The 19620-nt window shown below is 48.7% G+C and overlaps 1 protein-coding gene across 3 annotated transcripts; it reads left to right on the forward strand.

The window, feature by feature from the left end:
* Positions 1-610: 610 nt before the first annotated feature.
* Positions 611-17439, forward strand: GPRC5A (G protein-coupled receptor class C group 5 member A). Of its 3 annotated transcripts, none has more exons than XM_036252022.1 (4): positions 611-751; positions 13500-14424; positions 16391-16449; positions 16744-17439. In XM_036252022.1, exons 2-4 carry the CDS (start codon positions 13506-13508, stop codon positions 16834-16836), a joined length of 1071 nt encoding a protein of 356 aa, XP_036107915.1. In that variant the 5' UTR covers positions 611-751; positions 13500-13505; the 3' UTR covers positions 16837-17439. The 3 variants fall into 3 exon arrangements, with proteins under 3 accessions (XP_036107915.1, XP_036107914.1, XP_036107916.1); XM_036252021.1 differs by lacking the exon at positions 611-751 and adding an exon at positions 1453-1550; XM_036252023.1 differs by lacking the exons at positions 611-751; positions 16391-16449 and adding an exon at positions 1453-1550.
* Positions 17440-19620: the final 2181 nt, after the last annotated feature.

Raw genomic sequence — 19620 nt, forward strand, 5'->3', positions numbered from 1 at the left:
GGTCTAGTTTAATTTCCTTCTTTAGCAGAGGAGGAAACTGAGGTCCAGAGAGAAGACTTGACTTGGCAGACCGCACATACTAAATAGCACTGTCATTTTCAATTCCCATCAATTCCTCTGTACCCCCCGCCCCCCCCCCCCACTTGGGGCCCCAGGAAATGAGCTTACAGACCTGTGGGCTGCAGGCCTTAAGGGAAGGGTTCCAAAACTCAAGACATTGGCTGTGGTTTCTTGGGAATGAAGTAAAAATCTAACAAAGGTAGGGATATCCTCTCCAAGAAGTCACATTTAAAGAAGTGGCAAGAAAGCTGGGGAGCCCTGGACCTTCCCCAGTTAATTCATTTGCACAGTAGCACAGGTTGGTTTACCAGCTGTGCTAACCGGCACCTCAGTAGCACAGAGACCCCTCCCCCAAGGCAGTGGGGTAGAGCCATGCCTAAGCTCTGACACTGTGTGGGCAGCCACTTAAGGATTGTTTGACAAGTAAACAAAGACAAGTTTCAGTAGGATTGGCTTGATAATGGAAGAGGAGTGGGCAGCCAGAGGGAGGGGGAACCAGATACCAAAGGCAAATTCCTTTATTTCATAATTTTATCTGGCATCCCCATTCTCCACCTGCATTGTGAGGCTTTAGGAGAGGTAGTTAAGAAAGTAGAGAGATAATGATCTCTCCGCCCCCGAGGCAGCACTAATGGGTCTTCTCTGAGGATAGTACTAACAAGTGGAGCCACCGGCTAACTCTGGACCCCAGGTAAGTTTTCCTTGGCCTCTTGGCCTCTACCTCGCTTGGGCTGCTGTGGGTGGGGTGGGGTGGGGTGGGGTGGGGTGGGGCTCTTTCCCATCCTACTGGGGTGAGAGTCGTGGAGTCGTGGAGAATCAGGGAAGGGCCATTTGGGGGGTCAGCTCTTCATTCTTACTGTAATAAACACGGTAAATAAGTCTGTACACACACACACACACACACACACACACACACACACACACACACACACACACGGTCTGTGGGACCCAGAACTTAAAATAGGCGTTGCAACCTGGCTAGCCCTTGCCCTTGGGGGACAGGAGTGCCAGGCGGTGAGCGCGGGTGTAGCTTCCACTCGGAGGTGGCAGTTTTCAGGACCGATAAGGAGCGGTCCCCGCTGGCCCCTTTCTTTTACCCGGTGCCAGGGGACTAGCCGGTGCGCTGGCCTCAGAGCTGTCTGCTAAGCTGGGCGGGGCCGGGGTGCCCTCCTCCCCATTTCAAGGGTGACTGTGCGGCTGACGTCAGGCAGCGTTTGGTTCATTCCCCGGCGCGGGGACTTAATTTTCATAACAGCATGCAGTACCGTGGAACTGGAATAGGCGTGTCCTCTCCCCCTGACCCTCTCCCGCCCCTTGTCCCTCAGCTCACCTCCTCGCTTGCTCCCTCCCTCCGGCGACAGCCGCCTTTATAACTGCTCGGCGCCGGGAGGGCGGATCGCTTTCGCAGGCCCCCCAGCCCCGAGCCGCTCACGGCTGCCTCGGACGCGCGGGAAGCAGCGCGAGTTCAAGCGCCCAAGCCCAGGCACAGGGTAAGTGGGGCGCACAGAGCCCCGAGCGCGCGCCGCCTCCGGATGGAAATCCTGGGGGCGAGCGCGGTCGGCGGGGGTGGAATACTAGAGAAAAAGCCAGGTAGTGAAGACAGAAAGGGCTTACAAGAAAGAAGTTCCTCTAGTTTAACCCAACTCAGAGTTTTTTCTTCTGCTGCTCCTCCCAAGCTAAGCTAGAGGCGGAGGGCAGAAATGAGCATCAGGTAGTTCCAGACACATTGTGCGCGCTCTTAGTAGGTGGAATCCTGGCTAGGCGGATGGGCACTTCTGGGATCCAGGGGAAGAGAAAAGAGGGAGAAAGGCCTTTGAGGAAGGGAAGGGACTGGAGCCTGGAGCGGAGTGGGGTGGAAACTTGGAAAGGTGGTTTGGAGGAGAAAGATGTTGACACTTGTTACTTTACCCAGTTACTGAAAAGTTTCCAATTATTTTGTTTTTCCACAAGCGAATTTTGGGAAGTAGTCATAGAAGCCCCTTCTCTTGATGTGAGTGGGGGGCCGTGAGCCCCACAGTATTCCCTCCACAGCTGTCCACTGAGTTACTCAGGAACCCCGGCATGTTCAGTAACAGCCCACCTTCCACAACAAGGAAATAGGACTTGGGAATGGCCCCAAAAATGCCCGGCAGGGCTCGGACAACATCCGAAGCGGGGAAGGAAAGGCCAGCACATGGGGGAATCTGCTCAGGTCCAAGGACTTTGAAGGACTTTTCATTCCTGACTTCTTTCCGGGCTGATTTCTCCTCAGAGGGTTTGTAAATGCTACACCTGCTGAAGCTTCCCCTGCATCACCCACTGCGGTGGGCTCATTCCTGGAGGGGAATACTTGAACCACTTCAGATACAATGGCCTGGGGCCCATGGAGGGGTGAGGATGGAGTCAGAGCTCCGCTCTCCAGTGCTGTGTGTGGATTGCTACTTGGAGAGGGAAGGAATGAGGGGGAGAAAGGGTCAGGAGGTTTTACTTGGGAGACTGAAGGGCTCCTCCTCAGTGTGGAGAGGTGTGTGCTCCTAGGGCAAATGGAAAGGAACCGAACATTCCTGGGAAGTGCTCTCAACTTGAGTCAGGAAGCCTGATTTCTCCTCCTGACTCTGCAGGTCCATTGGCTGTGAGGAGGGAAGGACCTGGGCCTTGAGTTCCTCTTAAGGGGTCTTGTGAAGGCACCTAGCTCCTTCCCAGGCTGAGGTTCCAGCCCTTCTATATCTGCATATGTCCCCTGGCAGTACTCTGTGGAGTCTGAGCCTTTGTCTACTGGGAATTGAAGATAACAGGGTGTGAAGAAGAATTTTGACTGTGTGGTTTTATTTTTCCTATTCTGGGAGTTGGTCTTCAGGTCCACTGCTATTTAAAAATCTACAGACTGAGCTAAGGAAATGGGCAGGAAATGATGTGTTGGTATAATAGGACCTTTAACAACAATGAAGTGAATAGTGTTCTCGCTTGAAGGGTCTCAGATTTTCTGAGTAGTTTGGTGTGTTTCTACTCTTATTCCTATTTTTATTGCTTTGTGATCAGAATATATAGTCTGTACATTTCTTATTTTAGGATTTCAGGTTTTATTTGTGGCCTAAAATATGCTGTTTTAGTACATGTTCCAGGACCATTTCCATAGAAGCAACCATATAGAGCAGGGGTCAATAAACTTGGTCCATGGCCAAACATATTCATCAGCCTGTTTTTGTAAATAAAGTTTTATTGGAACACGGCCATGCTCATTTGTCTATGCGTTATCTATGGCTGCTTCAGCTACACACATATGGACTGCAGAGCCTAAACTACTTATTACCTGGCCTTTTAAAAAAAATGTTTGCTGATCACAGATACAGAGGATCTGAATCATTTGATTTCTTCTTTTTTTTTTTTATCCTCACCCGAGGACATTTTTCCATTTTTTGTTCAGGTAGAGTGGGAGGGAGAGAGAGGGACAGAGAGAGAGAGAGAGAGAGAAACATCGATGTGAAAGGGACACATCGAGTGGCTGCCACCCGCACAACCGACCAGGGCCGGGGACAAACCGCAACCGAGGCACGTGCCCTTAGCGGGAACCGAACCCGGGTCTCTCAGGACTGCAGGCCGACGCTCTAACCGCTGAACCAAACTGGCCAGGGCCTGAATCATTTGATTTATGATGGAGATCTAGCCCTGGCCAGTGGCTCAGTTGGCTGGGCATTGTCTCATGCAATGCTGGTTTGATTCCCAGGCATGGCACATGCCCCAATTTCAGGCTTGATCCCCAGTAGGCCTCATATAAGAGGCAGTCAATAGAGGTTTCCCTCTTACCTCATTGATGTTTCTGTCTCTCCCTCTCCCTAAAAATCAATAAAAAAAAATCTTAAAAAAGTAATGGAGATCTAATACTATATAGAGAATATTTCGATTAAAGTATCCATCGAACATATATAAAAATTGACCATATTATTATTCATTTTTTTCTATTTAATTTGCTGAGGACTGATAAAGAGGTATTAAAGTCTCCTATAACTAGTATTTCTTTTGATTTCTCCTTGTATTTCTGGTAGTTTTGTTTTCTGTGTTTTGGTGTTATGTTATTCAGTGCATAAAAGTTTATGATGGTTGCCCTGGGTGGTATGGCTCAGGGTAATTACGTCACCCTTGGACCAGAGAGTCCTGGGTTTGATTCCAACCAAGGGCACATACCTCGGTTGCAGTTTGTCCCCGGCCCTGTTTGGGGTTGTGTGGGTGACAACCAGTCGATGTGTCTCTCTCACATCGATGTTTCTCTCTCTCTCTCTCTTTCTCCCTCTTTCCTTCCAGTTCTATCTTAATGTAAAGATATCCTCAGGTGAGGATTAAAAAAAAAGTTTATGATGGTTGTATCTTCAATGTGAAGTATCCCAATTATTATAATATAAACTTTTTGCCTTGACTACACTTGCATGATATTAATACCTCAACTCTTTCTTAATTGTTTTACCTTGAGTACGCTATTTAACTTTGTACCAACACATAATACCGGCTAAACACACATTATCTGTTATTATTGCTTTTTTTGCATTTGTTTCAATTTTTTTCTTCCTTTTGCATTCAACTTTTTAAAATCCTGTTGTTTTAAGTGAGGTTTTTATAGGTATAGTATAGTTTCATTTAGTCTTTTTTCAAACTAAAAAGTTGTAATTATTACAATAAATTACATACAATAAATTACATTTATTGTAATAATAGTTGCTTGCTATTGTCATCTAATTTCTGGGCATGTATTCTGCTTTCTCAATCCTCTCCCACATTAGATAGTCTATATTATATTTTCAGGGCTACTAGGCCACGCAGTGAATGGTAGTGCCATTCTCAGGGCTTAGAAATATAGGTTGTAAGGAAAGATGACAAATTTAGCTTGGGGCTTGTTGGATGAAACATTAATATGTTACTGTTATATATGAAAATAAAATATTTAAAAAATGGTGTCTTTGAGAGCTTTGAGATGGAATACCAGTAGAGGATTTCACTTTATCCAACAACCTATTTTCCAGAATTTTAATTTCTTAAAATTCTGGGCCTAAGAGATTTGAAAGTTTCACTCTAATTCCTAAGTGTTTTTTAAAAATGATTTTCAATATTTTTATTTTATATTCCAGTAATTTATTTTACATTAATCTAAAGTTCACGTGCTTTGTTTAGAATAGAGAAGGATGATAGTAGCCCCAGGGGACTCCTCGAAAGGGAAGCGATTGGGATGAACACTGTTGTCACACTTGTTTAGAGCTGCCTATGGTAATACGATGGCTTATTTTCTCTCAGTTACTGCGCAGAAACTCAATTCAGTGATGTTATTCAGATGTTATTCATAGGCCGTTGCCATGATGCGTCACTTTTATGTCATCAGAATACGGATGGCTACTCAGAACCGAGGATCCAGAGATTTTCCTGGAGACTCTTTCCACTTGTAACTAATCCTCCATCCAGGGCAGAGAAATTTCTGGGGGACTCCACCCTTGTCTTAGAACTCAGCCTAGATAAAAATATGAGGATTAGCACATAGTCATCTTAAAAAATTCTCCCTCCCCATTACTCACACTTGCTAAAAAATAACCTGCTTTGAGTAAATATTCAGCAGTCATTCTTATTCCAAACATTTTTCCAGCAACTGCTGTGTAGAACACATAGTGAGGGGTACTGACAAACAGAAGGTTTGCTCTATTTCTTTAATCCTTAAGAAGCTCGTTTTCTGTTAGGTGAGTCAACACTGATAGTAAAGTATTATATATATATATATAATATATATATATATAATATATATATATATATATATAACCTTGAGTGCCAAGAAGTAGTTAATTTAAGAACTATGAAGAGACCTACCAATTTAAAATGAGATGGGACTAATAATTTTAAAAAATACCCTCAAGATTTGGGGCAAGTTTAGAAGAAATATTGTAAATGGGTGGTGAATAGAAGGGGCAAGGTCTTTCTGGTGAAAAGAATAATTCGTGGCCCTGGCCGGTTTGGCTCAGCGGTTAGAGCGTCGGCCTGCGGTCCTGAGAGACCCGGGTTTGGTTCCCGCTAAGGGCGTGTACCTCGGTTGCAGTTTGTCCCCAGCCCTGGTCGGTTGTGCGGGTGGCAGCCACTCGATGTGTTCCTTTCAAATCGATGTTTCTCTCTCTCTCTCTCTGTTCCTCTCTCTCCCTCCCACTCTACCTGAACAAAAAATGGAAAAATGTCCTCTGGTGAGGATAAAAACAAAAACATAAAACAAGAATAATTCGTGTGTTGAGGCAAAGAGAGTGACTTTGTCCGAGAAGGTCTTAGGTGAGCCCCAATTTCCTACCAGATAGAAAAAATGCTCCTGGAAGATTTGCTTGCCTTGCATGGAGATGGAAAGAGGAGTTAGGGCAGGAGGAGACCGGTGGGCGTACTGGTTGGAAAAAAGTGTTGAAGCTGGATTGAAGCTGAATCTTTTATAATAGACAAAAGGTGTTACTATGTTGTTTTAACTGCTAAATCCAAAGAGTCCTCCCCAGGCCTTCTTTTCTTTGCTCCTCTTGAAGCATTTAACTCCACTGACCACTCTTTTTTGGGAAACTGCTCCTTGGCTTCTGGGAAACCACCTGGGTTTATTTCTTTTTCTAACCCCCAGTAATTTCTTTTTAACATCCTTTGCTGACTCTTGCTTCGGTGAGATGGTGTTCCCACGGTTCTGTCCTCGGCCTCTCGCTCACTGCCTACGCTCCCTGTGTATTCTGGTCTCTCGAGGCTTCAGACGCCTCCTAATGGTCCAATCTGTGTGTATAGCCCCAACCTCTCCTGAGCCTCAGGCCCGTATGTCCAAGTGCAGAGGGGTCAGCTCAACCTGGTGTCTAGGAGCCTGTTTTTCAGGGCCTGTGATCTTGGGCAAGTCATTTAAATTTTATGTACCTCATTTTCCTCAACTGTAAAAAGGGGACATAATAATAAGGCCATGTAGGGATGAAATAAAACTGTGTGTGGCTCAGAATAAACTCTCAGGAGAACTTAATGTTTGTCCTTTCCGGATTCCTCCAGTGGCATGTCCCATAGTCACCTTAGATTCAACAAAGCTAAACTTGGCATCTCCCCTCATAAGCCCATATTTCTAAGCTCCGTTCAGTTGCCTAAACTGGAAATCTGGGAATTAACGTGGGCTCCTTCATTCCCCAAGTCCTTCTCTTCTACTTTCCCCAAAACCTTTCACCATTTCCTGCCCATCTTTCATGCCTCCTCTCCCTTGCTAAAGCTTTCCCCCTAATCCAATTAGGTAGGGCGGGCCACTGTTTTCCACGTGCCCTCAGCATTCCCTGTACACGCAGCAGTTCCTTATGTGTTTGTCTGTGTGACTCTATTGGTCTTCCCTAGGGCAGCAGCCACACCTGTGGTCTAAGTGACTCATACACTTAACACCACCTGACACTAAGCTGGCAATTAAATGTCTATTGATTGACAGGGAGATTGACCTAATGCAAGATCACTTGCTTTGGAGGCTTCTCAGAAATGATTTAAATGGAGAACAGGCTGGAGTTGGAGAGGACAGCTTCTGAGATTATAACTGATTTAGAGATTAAATGACAGATTAAATTATGATTGAACTCATAAAGGGATAATCTCCCTAATGATGTGACATGGGACATGTAACTTCATCCAAGATGTACTCTTCTCACCTATAAAGTGAATTGTAGGAATATTAAATGAGGTAATAGGTATAAAAACATGTAAATGAGAGAATACACATCAAAACGAATATACTATAAGCCTGTGCCTGGCTCGCAAGACAACTCGGCATGTGGCGGTAGCGGTCATATTTTTATTCATAATTGTATTGTGACTAGTGTTATCACTACAGATTAAACATGGCAATTCAAGGACAGAGAGGAAATTAAAATGAAAGGAAATCACAAACTTGCCTGTGAAGGCACAGCTTCAACAAACACCGAAGTTATTTGATGTCATTCCCCCGGCTGTCCCAAGAGGAAGGTTTTGTCCTCTCTATTTTTAGATGACAGATGAGATAAACAGATTCATCTCCTATGGAGGAGGATGAGATCAGGTATTGGGGAGGTTCGGGGCCCCAGGCAATTCATGCTCAGGTACTCCAGGGGAGGGCTGCAGAGACCCATCAGACGTGTGCAGTCAATGCCGTGCGGTGGTCGAGGCCACATGTGGGGTCAGCACTGCCCCAGGAGCTGTGGCTTTGTCCTGCAGGTGGGCATGCCCTTGGCCTGCACGCAGACCCTTCAGCCTCACCTCCAGCCCTGGCTGGGGTTCGGTTAGGAGTTTGCAGCACATAGTCTTTTAATGACAGGACATGGGCTAGAAGGAGGATGAGGGGGAGGGGGAAAGAAGTTTGGAAACTGTTGTCTACAAGGAACTCCCCAGAGGGGTGAACCGTGGAGCTGGACATGGGCTCAGACCACCTAGCTCAGCACCCCGCCCTCCTTGTGCAGAGGGGATGGAGGTGCCAGGAAGCAGTGTCCATGCATGTTGAGGCGGCTGGAACCCCTTCTTCCTAACGGGGCAGAGTAAAGGGAGGGTTTGGAATTGAGCTCAAAAGTGACTTTCTCCCTCCCTCTCTGCCTCCCCCCCCCCCTCCTCCTCCGTTCTAACCTTTCCCTCCATGCCCTGACTCATCCCACAAGAGTTCAGGCAGCGCCAAGGGAGTCCAGGGCCTCAGCTGTGGGTGTCACTGGATTATCGGACGGCAGGTAGTTAGCTCAGCTAGCCTCTGTAATAAGGGAAAGAGTCTCACCCTCAGGAGTTAAAAGTCCTTTTCTCATTTCCCAGGCCACTAAAACCTCACCATTTTCCTTCAAAGTGCAGGGGTTAGTCATCAGGAAATTGGGTGGGAGCCTGTGACTGGCTTCCAGTAAATTCCTCTTTGCTTGCTGGGAAAGCCCAGGATTCATGGTCTCCTAGGAGGTACTTGGAGTCGCTTAGGAGCAGGGTTTCAGACACGACCCAGAGCTCCTAACGTCAGACCCAAAGTGGGATTTTAGACAGCCTGCGTGCAAGGGAGGATGGGAGCCAGCGGTGGGGGTTGGATCACGGACGGCAGACGGGGGCTTGTGATGTGCAACCCACTCCACCCTGTCTGATGAGCGACCCTCCTCCTGTGGACTCTACTTCTTCTAACCATAGGCTCCCTCACCCGCCCTGGAGGGCACTCACCACAGTCAGGTGCTAGGCTGGAGGCTGGCAGAGGCAGTGAGCACCCCCACCTCTACAGGACCTTTGTCTGGAGGGAGATGCAGACTGTCGACGGGCATGACAGGGCTACGTGTCAAGGGCTGTGGCAGGAAACATGGAGGCTCCCTGGGAGTCAGAGGAGGTGTGTCTCACATACGTGGACATCAAGGGAAGCACCCCAGAAGAGGGGCCTCTCAGTCAAATGGAGGGGATGGAGAAGCAGGGAGAATGTCCCACGCCGGTGGGACAGCATGCTTGAAGTGAGGTAGCAAGGCTTGTTTGGAGGAGTGACAAGAAATCTGCATCCTGGGGATGAGGAGGAGGGTGTGGTGACAGGGCATGAGACTGGGGAGGCTGTGGATGCAAAGCCTTCCACTGCTGTGCAGGGTTACGGCTCGTTCCTTGTCGAAATAGAGTGGCTCGGAGGTGGCGAGCCTGCGGACAGAGGTCAGCTTCGGAGGTGGTCCAGGTGGGGAGGGTGGTGGGTGACACAGGCAAGAGACATGGAAGAGGTGGAAGTGCTGGGACGTGATGATGGGTTTGTTAATGTGGGACAGAGACTTCGGCCATTTCCCAACTCAGTGGTACGCTGTTAACTTGCTGTTAGCGCCATGCCTGGGGTTCACGGATGGGGAGACCCTGGGGTGCCTCCTGCCCCACTTTCGCGTCTTCCTTACAGGACGCCCTTTCCAGCCCTGACTTCTTCAGTGGAGCACACGGCCAGGGTGCGAAAGTCGGTGCTTTACCGTGTAGGCAGAACTCTGAACAGCTGGGGCAACTCACCAGGGGCGGCGGGGCCCTCGGCGGTCTAACCCATGCTCAGAGCCTAAAGCAGCGCCCAGGCTGGTGTCCTCACCCCGTTTCTACCTGGCGGGCCCCTCCTGGCTTTCACGTTGTTACAGACAAGGGGCTGTGCAGTGTTGCGTGAGCTATGCAACACTGAAGCGAGGGTCTGGTTTGAATCCTGGCCCTTCCACCTACTCGCTGTGTGGCTCGGTGAGTCAGCTAACCTGTGCCTCAGTTCTGCACTTGTGGGGCAGGGAGAAGAAGCCCGTGAGCTGTATCATAGGGTGGTTGTGAGGGTTCAGGGAGTACTGTGCATGAAACCAGGCCTGATTTCCAGTGTGAATGAGATGAGACCCTCCCTCCCCTTCAGGCAGCCCAAGAGTAAATGGTTTCTCTCCACCCCCAGCTGGTCCTCAATGGAGCAAGTCCATTCTTGGTGGGACTCGAGGTCTCTCAACTTTGGTTACAAACCATGTCCACGTAACTGCCGGACTCTACATTTCTCTGCTTGCTCCAGCCCCCTGTTCTTCTCCAGGGACACATCTTGAGCTCCTGGCGGTTCACATTTCCAATGCCGACTGCTTCCCTGTTCTTCCTCACACCTGCTTTCTGGAAGTCCCTTTCGGCTGCCCAGAAGCCTGTGCTCTCCCAGCCACCTTCCTGGTGTTTCTTCCTCATCTGGGCCATTCCCTGGGCGACAGGGACCTTCTCGGCTCGAGAATGAGTCTGCCTACACTGAAAGTCCCAGGAAGCTTAGACCTGCTGTGTGATCCCCGTCAAGCTGGGGAAGGGGCGGGGGAGGCCTAATACAGGTCAATTAAGAAGGATAATTAGTTCAAAAAATTAGTCACTCACTTGAAAAATGCTTACCAAAAGGTTTTTAAAAAGCATTTCTGAGCCCTGACCGGCGTGATTCAGTTGGATGAGCATTGTCCGGTGCATCGAAAGGTCGCTGGTTTGATTCCGGTCAGGGCACATGCCCAAGTTTCGGGCTTTATCCCCAGGGGGGCGGGGCTGCAGGGGGCGGCCAGTCGATGTGACCCTCTCACATGGATGTTTCTCTCTCTCTCCCTCTCCCTTCCTCTCTCTCTACAATCAATAATTAAAACATAAGAAAAAAAAAAAGATATTTCTGAGAGAACTGGGAAATATAAACCCTAACTAGATATTTGATATCAAAGGATTATTGTTAATTTTTAAAATATGGCTACATTGAAAAAGGTTGTTAATTTTTAAAATATGGCTACATTGAAAAAGGTTTTTTGTTATATATATGCGTGTATTTATGGATAAAATGATCTGATGTCTGGGGTTTGCGTAAAAACAATCTAGTGAGTGGGGTGGGGATGTGAATTAATGAAGCAAGATCGACTGTACATTGATAATTTTTGAAACTATGTGATAAGGACATGGCCTTCATTATACTATTTATTTTTGAGTATGCTTGAATATGTCTATATTCACTCGAACATTTCAAACAGCCCACGGTGTCAGAGGCAGCTCAGGGACTGTTTCCCCATCACCCTGGTGTGACTGGGGTGGGAGGTGGAGGGGAAACCAGAGAAAAACCATGTCTCCCCACTCCCCACTCCACACCCACTGCTCATCGCTCTTTTTGGCCTCTGGTCTGTGGGTGTCAGGAGGCCTGGAGACACTCCTCCTGCACAGCTGCACCCCAGTGAGGGGCCCAGAGATCGGAGTGGGGGGCGGGAGGTCTCTGCCTCACTGTCCTTCTGTCCAGAGCTCTCCTCTAGGCAAAACCTCAGCAGTCACTGTCCAGATTCACAGTCATCAGGTTCAAAGTCCTTCATAATTAATGATCAGGTAGTTATGCTAACAGTCACTGGTCAACAAACAGCGCGACTTTGAGGGGTGGGGAAGGAACAGTGGGAAGGGCAGGGATGGTGAGAGAAGTACCCTTCCATCCAGGCACCGCCCTGATGAGTCATCTGAGGGAGTGAAGGGCAGAGGTGAAGGTGAGTGCGGGCTGGCCGCATCCCTTCCCTTGTTTGTGCTGCCCTCCGTTGGGCAGGGTTCTGCCTCTCCAGTAACCATGGCATACACAAGGGAGCAGCCTGCACACCTCCCTTCCCACAGCACCCCAGAGTGGGCATTTGTAGGCAAAGCGTGCCAGGCTTTGGGCACCTGCATTTCAGAGGCTGCCTGTATCTGCAGCTCATTTGCCTTTGTTCTTCCTCCTGTTTCTCATTCAGTGCCCTGGAGAGGTGGGACCTGACCCGTGTTCCGTGCTCTGCATGTGGTAGGGCTGACTGTGGTGTGGTTCCTGTGGGGTAGCATGCAGGGGACAGACCCCTGGGGAGGGAAGGCCCAGGGAAGCCTGGGGCAGCCATGGTCAATTATGTCTGTGTCTCTCGTCTACTGTGGGTGAGAACATGTTTGTTTTCCCCTTTTCCATTGAGTATCTAGAATAGTGATTGGCACCGAGTGGCGTTCAATGAATATTGGTTGATGGAATGACTATGTAACACAAAGTTAAACTTGGAGGGCCAATTAGGAAGATAGATTTAAGCTATACATTATGTAAATTATTTATTTTATTTAACTTATTTTTTTCTAGCATATCACTAATATAATATTCTAATGTATACTTAATATTCATTCATCTATGAATGTGTGTTGTATTGTGTATGTAATTAAGAGCTCATTCTGACAGGGCAGACTCCTTCCCCACTTTTCGGAACAGTAGAGCCATCCTTGCAAACCCAAGAAGGAAAAGGCCTTCTACTCTGAAGAAGAGTCTAGTGGCTCTGATCTGTAGAGAAGTCTCCTTTCTGTACAGATAACTCCTTTTACTCCTGAGAGAATGGGATGCTCACAAACAATGCCTGAGACAGGTGCTTCCATGTTCACCAATTCCTAAGAAAACACTAGCCAAAAATTTCAGGAACACTGGAAGTTATTATTATTTTTTTTTGGAAGTTATTTGTGACATATCTATATTTGTTGGTTAATCCTCACCCGAGGATAATTTTTCCATTGATTTTTAGACAGAATGGAAGGGAGGGAGGGAGACAGAGAGAGAACCATTGATGTGAGAGGGACACATTGATTGGCTACCTCCTGCACACACCCTGACCGGAGCTGGGGATTGAACCTGCAATCCAAGTATGTGCCCTTGACTGGGAATTGAACCCATGACCCTTTGGTGGTGTGTGGGCCAATGTGCTAACCACTGGCCAGGGTGTGACATATTTTTTGAACTGAGACTCTGAAACCCCTCAGCAGAGCACTGGGTCCTCCAGCTTCAGGGTACATATTAATATGTTGTGGGGAAGGACGTATGAGATGTGTTCCTTCCCTTCATCAGCCTTTAGGATTTGGCCCGAGAGGTGGAGAAAGGTTAGTAGCTTTATCTGATGTAGTAAGTTCATGGCAAAACCTTGGCTGAACATACAACGTCTTTTCTGAATCTCTCTTGGTCCTCTGTGCCTGAGTGTGTTAGGACATTCACCCTCTGCCCCCAATTTGCTTTTATGCAGGACCAAATGGCCACGACCCCGACAAGTTGCCGTGGTGACCTGGACCCCAGGTACCACAGACTTTGTGATACGGGTGTAGTTTGGGGCATCGTCTTGGAAGCAGTGGCCGCGGTTGGGGCTGTGACCTCAGTGGCCTTCATGCTCGCTCTCCTGGTCCTCATCTGCAAGGTGCAAGACTCCAACAAGCGGAAGCTGCTCCCGGTCCAGTTCCTCTTCCTCCTGAGTGTGCTGGGGGTGTTCGGCCTCACCTTTGCCTTCATCATCAAACTGGACAGGAGCACGGGGCCCACACGCTTCTTCCTCTTTGGCGTCCTCTTCTCCCTCTGCTTCTCCTGCCTCCTGGTTCACGCTTTCAACTTGACGCAGCTGGTCCGCGGCAGGAAGCCCCTCTCCATGCTGGTGATGCTGGGCCTGGCTGTGGGCTTCAGCCTGGTGCAGGACATCATCGCTGTGGAATATCTCATCCTCACCATGAACAGAACCAACACTGAAATCTTCGCTGAGCTTTCTCCTCCTCGGCGCAATGAAGACTTCGTCATGCTGCTCATCTTTGTCTTCTTCTTGATGGCGCTGACCTTCCTCACATCCTGCTTCACCTTCTGTGGGTCCTTCACTGGCTGGAAGAGACATGGGGCCCACATCTACCTCACCACGCTCCTCTCCATTGCCATCTGGGTGGCATGGATCACTTTGCTCTTGATCCCTACCCCCGACCCCATGTGGGATGACACCATCCTCAGCTCAGCCTTGGTGGCCAATGGCTGGGTTTTCCTGTTGGTTTATGTTGCACCCGAGTTTCAGCTGCTCACAAAGCAACAGAACCCCATGGATTACCCTGTTGAGGATGCTTTTTGTAAACCTCAATTCATGAAGCAGAGCTATGGTGTGGAGAACAGAGCCTACACTCAAGAAGAAATCACTCAAGGTATAGAGCCGTTCTGGGTGGAGAGTCCCTTATAGAACGATGGGAGAGAATCATAGGGTATTATAACTAAGGCACATGCAAGTCTATCTAGCTCATGCCTCTGACCGAACAGGTAAGGTCCCCAAGGCTCAGGTCCTGCTTAAATCACCCAGCTAGTTAACAACATAGAACTAGAAGCTGGTCTCTGGAGCTGTAATCCAGTACTTTCTACACAATACTGTGTAGGTTTCTCTGAATCGAAGAAAAGATGAAGCAAAGGAATGCCTGGAAAAATGTTTAGAGACAAGTAGGTGAGCTAGTGCTCTTTATAAGGGATAACTAGTTATCCCTTTTGGAAATGTGGGGCTTTCATATATGTGAGCGCATAAGCCAAGCCATGATTTCCTGCAGTGAGCACAGAGCACAGAGTGGGTCGAAAGCCCTTTTATCATAAACCAGCAATAATCTCCATAAAGTTACTCAGGATTCCGATTTAACCGAAGGGCTGCTTTGGACTGCATGTGTTGGGCCCATGGAGGGAAGAGGTCATATCTGACACAGAGAACGGACGATTTTGCTCTGGAGTTCTGAGAAGCCAGGTGTTCTGTTGTTCTCGCAACTAAAGGGGGCTAAACTGAGAGCCAGACACTGCCCGTGGGGATCTGTCTGTTGGTCTCCAGGGTTTGTGTCGATCTCTGAGCCTAATCAGGGAGGGGGATGGATTTAGGATAGGAGTGAAGGGCCTCCAAGGCCAGGTTCTTGGCTGCTGCTAACAATTTCTCTGCTCTTGAAGCGAGTGCAAAGCTTCCTGGTGCTTCTCCCTGCAGCTGGGGTCCCTCTCCTGGGCACTTAGAAGCCTGAAGGGGAAGGGAAGGGCCCGAGGGGGGGTTTCCACACCCATCCCCTCCTGTCCATGTCCATGGCTTCGCTGTCCTCACCGACGAGATTCCCTGTTATCATTCCCTAGCTGGTCTTCCTTCCTTGCACCCTTCTCCGCACTCATTTTATGGGCCACTATCAGCTTACTCTCTCAGATACTCCCCTGGCCACCACACTTTACTGGTCACCTACCTAACCAGCTCCCCAGTACCCACTGCTTTGAGCAAATCCTTAGTGAGGCTTGTCATAGCCAGAACCCAACGGCCGCGGACGCTGTGCTCAGCCCAAACCAACAAGTCACTTTCCAGCCTCTGTGTCAGGCTCACAGACTGCCCGCTCTCTGCCTGCCAGCCCTTCCTTACTCTTGCCCTTGTCCGGAGTCACCCATTCCCCAAGCTTTGTGGGTCTTCACTGCGCCTGCCCATCGGTGGGGCCGGCTGCTCTCCGTCAGCCTCTCATGCCGTGGCTGTGTGTGTGGCTGTCATGCATTCCCTACTCTCCAGAGTCAGCCGCAGGGCAGGAGTCGTTCTGGCTAATCCTCATGTTCTTCACAACATCCATATAGAAGGTGTTCAGGCATTTATTGAGTAACTTGAACATTTGGCAGGAATTAGTGGATTACTTTAAATTGTATTCATGACGATCGTTTATGTGTTTACTCTTTTGTTCCTGAGTGTAAATCCTTCTGAATATTCCCCAAATCCATAGAAAACAATTGCTCATCTATTCCGACCCGTTTTCATGAAAATAAAAAATTGTCCCCCTGGCTGAGCGGTGAAGGAAGTAGGTAAACCTCAGTGAGGGTCACTCACGGTGCACCTCTAGCCAGATCTGTATCTGAAAAGACTGTTTTCAAATGTGTTTTTGAAATGGTCCTGGGAGGAGGTGGGCTCTGGTGAGGTTTTGGAAAGGTGTTTCCATATACTGTAGTTAGTCATGGTCCTGGGCTTGAGGACAGTCTCTTCCCCCAAGAAACGTCTAGGCTACCAGCGAGACACATCAGCGGATGATGAGTCATGCTTTGGTAGGTGACTCAACTGGGTGACACGGGTGGGTACCCGAGGGAGGAGACCCAAATGCCTTAATTGCTCCTCTCCCTCTGTTCCAGGCCTTGAAGAGCTAGGTGATACGGTCTATGCTCCTTATACCACCCACTTTCAGATGCAGGTAAACTCTCCTTTTTCATCAGCAGCCTTGGCATCCCAGGAACTTGGTCCCTTGGGAATAGATGGTGCTACCATTCCGATGGCCCCTAAATGGCCACCTTGAAAGGATGACATGTCTACTTCGCTGCCGCACACGTGCTGGGGTCAGGGCAGAGGACGAGTGTAGGGCACAGGGAGGACTTTAGGGAGAGGGTCTAGGAGACGGGGAAGAACACGAGATTCCTGCCCAGATTGAAATTCTGTTGAAATATCCAGGAATGGGAGAGAGTTTAATAATACGGTGCTTCCTTTGCAGAATCGGACCCCCCAGAAGGATTTCTCCATTCCACGGGCCCAGACTCGGGTTAGCCCTTACAATGACTATGAAGGAAGAAAAAACGGCAGCTAGCTGTTCTGAAGATGGGGTGTGCACAAATCCGCAGAACTAACGGGGAGTTTGCGGGATGTGGGCTCAATCCTGAGGCTTCCAAAGAAACCATATGAGCCGTGGTGGGAAGACCGGCCTCCCCGCCAGCCTCAGCACCCGTTCTTCTGTCCCGGAGTTGCTGGGGCTCACGAGGCTCTGTCTCAGCAGCACCGTGGTTTCCCCTTGTCCCATACTTAGGATGCTTCTTCTAGGCGGGGGTCTCAGCAACTCAGGGTTCCCTCTCACTCTCCTGTCACTTTATATGTGACCAGGGCTCTGGTCATCTAACTGTCCTGGCTCATTCAACTCCAGGAGCCAATATTCAACGCTGGTTATGTAAGGATTGCTCAGCCCAGAGAAGACCTACAAATCTGAGCAAAAATTGCAAAGGCCTGTCTCTCAGCCCCACCCTGCCGAAATCTACACTGGAAGCCAACTTCCTGGCACCCTCCCTTCTTACCTGGGTAGGAGAGGCTAAAGATCACCCTAAATTTACTCATCTCTGTGGTGCTGCCTAACACAGGGCTTCTGTGGGTCCCTGGCACCAACTCAGCTCCCCCCTTGTACCTTGTATCACTCCCAAGCTTGCTGTCTGCCCCCCCCCCCCGCGACTAATCTCCCCTCCGTGTTTTACGACAAGTTTTCCTCCTGGACCTCACTGGTGTGGGCAAGCCCCATTGCTCTCTGCCAGGAGCACCTGCGGACTGTTCTTCCTTTTAATTCCTGGCACGGATCCGATCCCAGCCTCTGTGACTAGCCTTGCACTGTGTTCACCTCCTGCGTTCTCTTAGCAGCCTTGTCCACGGAGGAGGAGTGTTCCTTGTACAATAAGTTATTCATTGTTCTTTACCTGGAGATGCAATAAAGATGTGGTGGCAACTCTTCCTCTGTGGCACCTGCAGGATGAGTGGACATTAGTCACATTGGAGCTGAAGTTCAAGGTTTGGGTGCACTGGGTGTGGACTTGACGTTCTTCACATGTCTGTGTCTAAGACCAGTGTGTTTACCCCCATGTTTGAGGTGAGTCGCAAGGGTGGGAGAGGAGCCAGGAAGGGCTCTGACCCGAGGTTTTGCTCCAGGAAGGTGGAGGACTGGCCAACTTGGAATGGGGTTTGGCAGCCCAGGTAACACAGGAAGGAGACCTTAAAGCCAGTTTGATGATTCACCTGAAGTTTAATTGTAGGAGGAAATAAATCTATCTCCCTTATTTGACAGAATTGGTTCATAATATCTCTCAGAAAGGACATGGTACCTAACAATTATTATTTACTTAGTCCCCGAAACAACTCTGTGGGGCAGGGCAATAGGAAATCGCTCTTCAGTGGACAACAGCGCAAATCCTTATACACAGACACGGAATGTAGCTGAGTTAGGGAGTTACCTCCCAAGAGCCTGATGCTCGGCTTTTCATCAAAAAGGACAACTGGTGTGGAAAGAGGTGAGGGGAAATCAGAGGCGAGGGAATGACACATTGAATTAGGGCTATTTACATTCCACAGAGATTCGGTTGGTTGTTTCTCAATGTCTTTGCATCAACATCGGCCAAATTCTGTACTGAAAGGGGAATTATAAATTGTGATTTATATCCTTCCATATTGTTCTAGTCTTTCCAAAGAGGGCATAACCCAGTGAGGAAAAAACAATATAGTTTCACATATATTGTTTTGACACTGCGTAGGGATCCAGGAAACACATTTCCTTCCCTCTTTTCTTTCCTTCGGTCTCTGGCCTGCCACCCAAGCAAAGGGGCTGAGTGAAAGGCAGAGCAACAGAGTACCCTGGAGCTGCTTTCTCGTCAGAGAAAAGAGGCGCCAGGCCTTGTATCCCCGACTGCCTCCTCAGCCAGCCTCTTCCAGAGCAGGAGAGGACACCAAAAGGGACCTGTCATCGGAAATCGGTTTCTTTTCTTTCGTTACCCAAGAATATGTTTTTATTGAAGAGAGAGAGAGAGAGAGAGAGAGAGAGAGAGAGAGAAACATTGATGTGAGAGAGAAACATCAATTGGTTGTCTCCCATATACACCCTGACTGGGGATTGAACCTGCAACCTAGGTATGTGCCCTGACCAGGAATTGAACCCATACTCTTTTGGTGTATGGGACAATGCTACAACCAACCGAGCCAGCTGGCCAGGGTGGAAATTAGTTTCTTCCCTAGGAAATAAAGAGGTGGCCAGTTTTTGGACAAGTAGGCCATTGTTCTGCTGAGTTTTTGTTCTTAAAAGGCAGTAGAAATCTTCCCATTCAACCACACTGGTCATCCCCGCGCTGCTAACCTGTCTTTAGGTGTCACGTCTTCTGCACATAATCAGACTCTGTTGTTAAAATAGGAACCTTTTGGGGGCTGGAGGTTTTGGCCTCTGACAATCACTGTGATGTTGGAGAACAAGGTTTCTCGGTGGTTCTTGTACGTCTCCATCTCCACCTGGGCTGAAATAGAATGTGCACATTTAGCCCAGCCTGGTCCTCGAGCAAAGCCAGTTGATTAATGCCTGAAAACCAAAGTGGCATCTCCTTTGAACTAAATGGATGACAGTAAAATGAAGTTCACAACCTTTCTCTCATTTTTCATTGTCGGATGAGAAATAGACCGCATCTCACTTCTTCCTCTCGCTATAGGTGGAGAGGACGTCCATAGCTGCCATACCGCATGCTTCCACTTGATGGCGCTGAAACCTCAGGCATCAGCCCCCAGGACGCAGGGCCCCTGGGAAACAGCCTTCAAAAGCTGCTTTTCCGGGAAGGGCGTGAGGCAGAACAGCAGATAC

Source organism: Molossus molossus, unplaced genomic scaffold (genome assembly GCF_014108415.1).
Source record: "Molossus molossus isolate mMolMol1 unplaced genomic scaffold, mMolMol1.p scaffold_m16_p_10, whole genome shotgun sequence".
NCBI classification, from domain to species: Eukaryota; Metazoa; Chordata; class Mammalia; order Chiroptera; family Molossidae; genus Molossus; species Molossus molossus.

Bases quoted from the DNA above. Each gene is read 5' to 3' on its own strand.
- GPRC5A (XM_036252022.1), top strand. From the start codon at position 13,506: ATGGCCACGACCCCGACAAGTTGCCGTGGTGACCTGGACCCCAGGTAC. The intron at 14,425-16,390 runs GTATAGAGCCGT...CCTCTGTTCCAG, and splicing joins TCAAGAAGAAATCACTCAAG to GCCTTGAAGAGCTAGGTGAT. The intron at 16,450-16,743 runs GTAAACTCTCCT...CTTCCTTTGCAG, and splicing joins CCACCCACTTTCAGATGCAG to AATCGGACCCCCCAGAAGGA.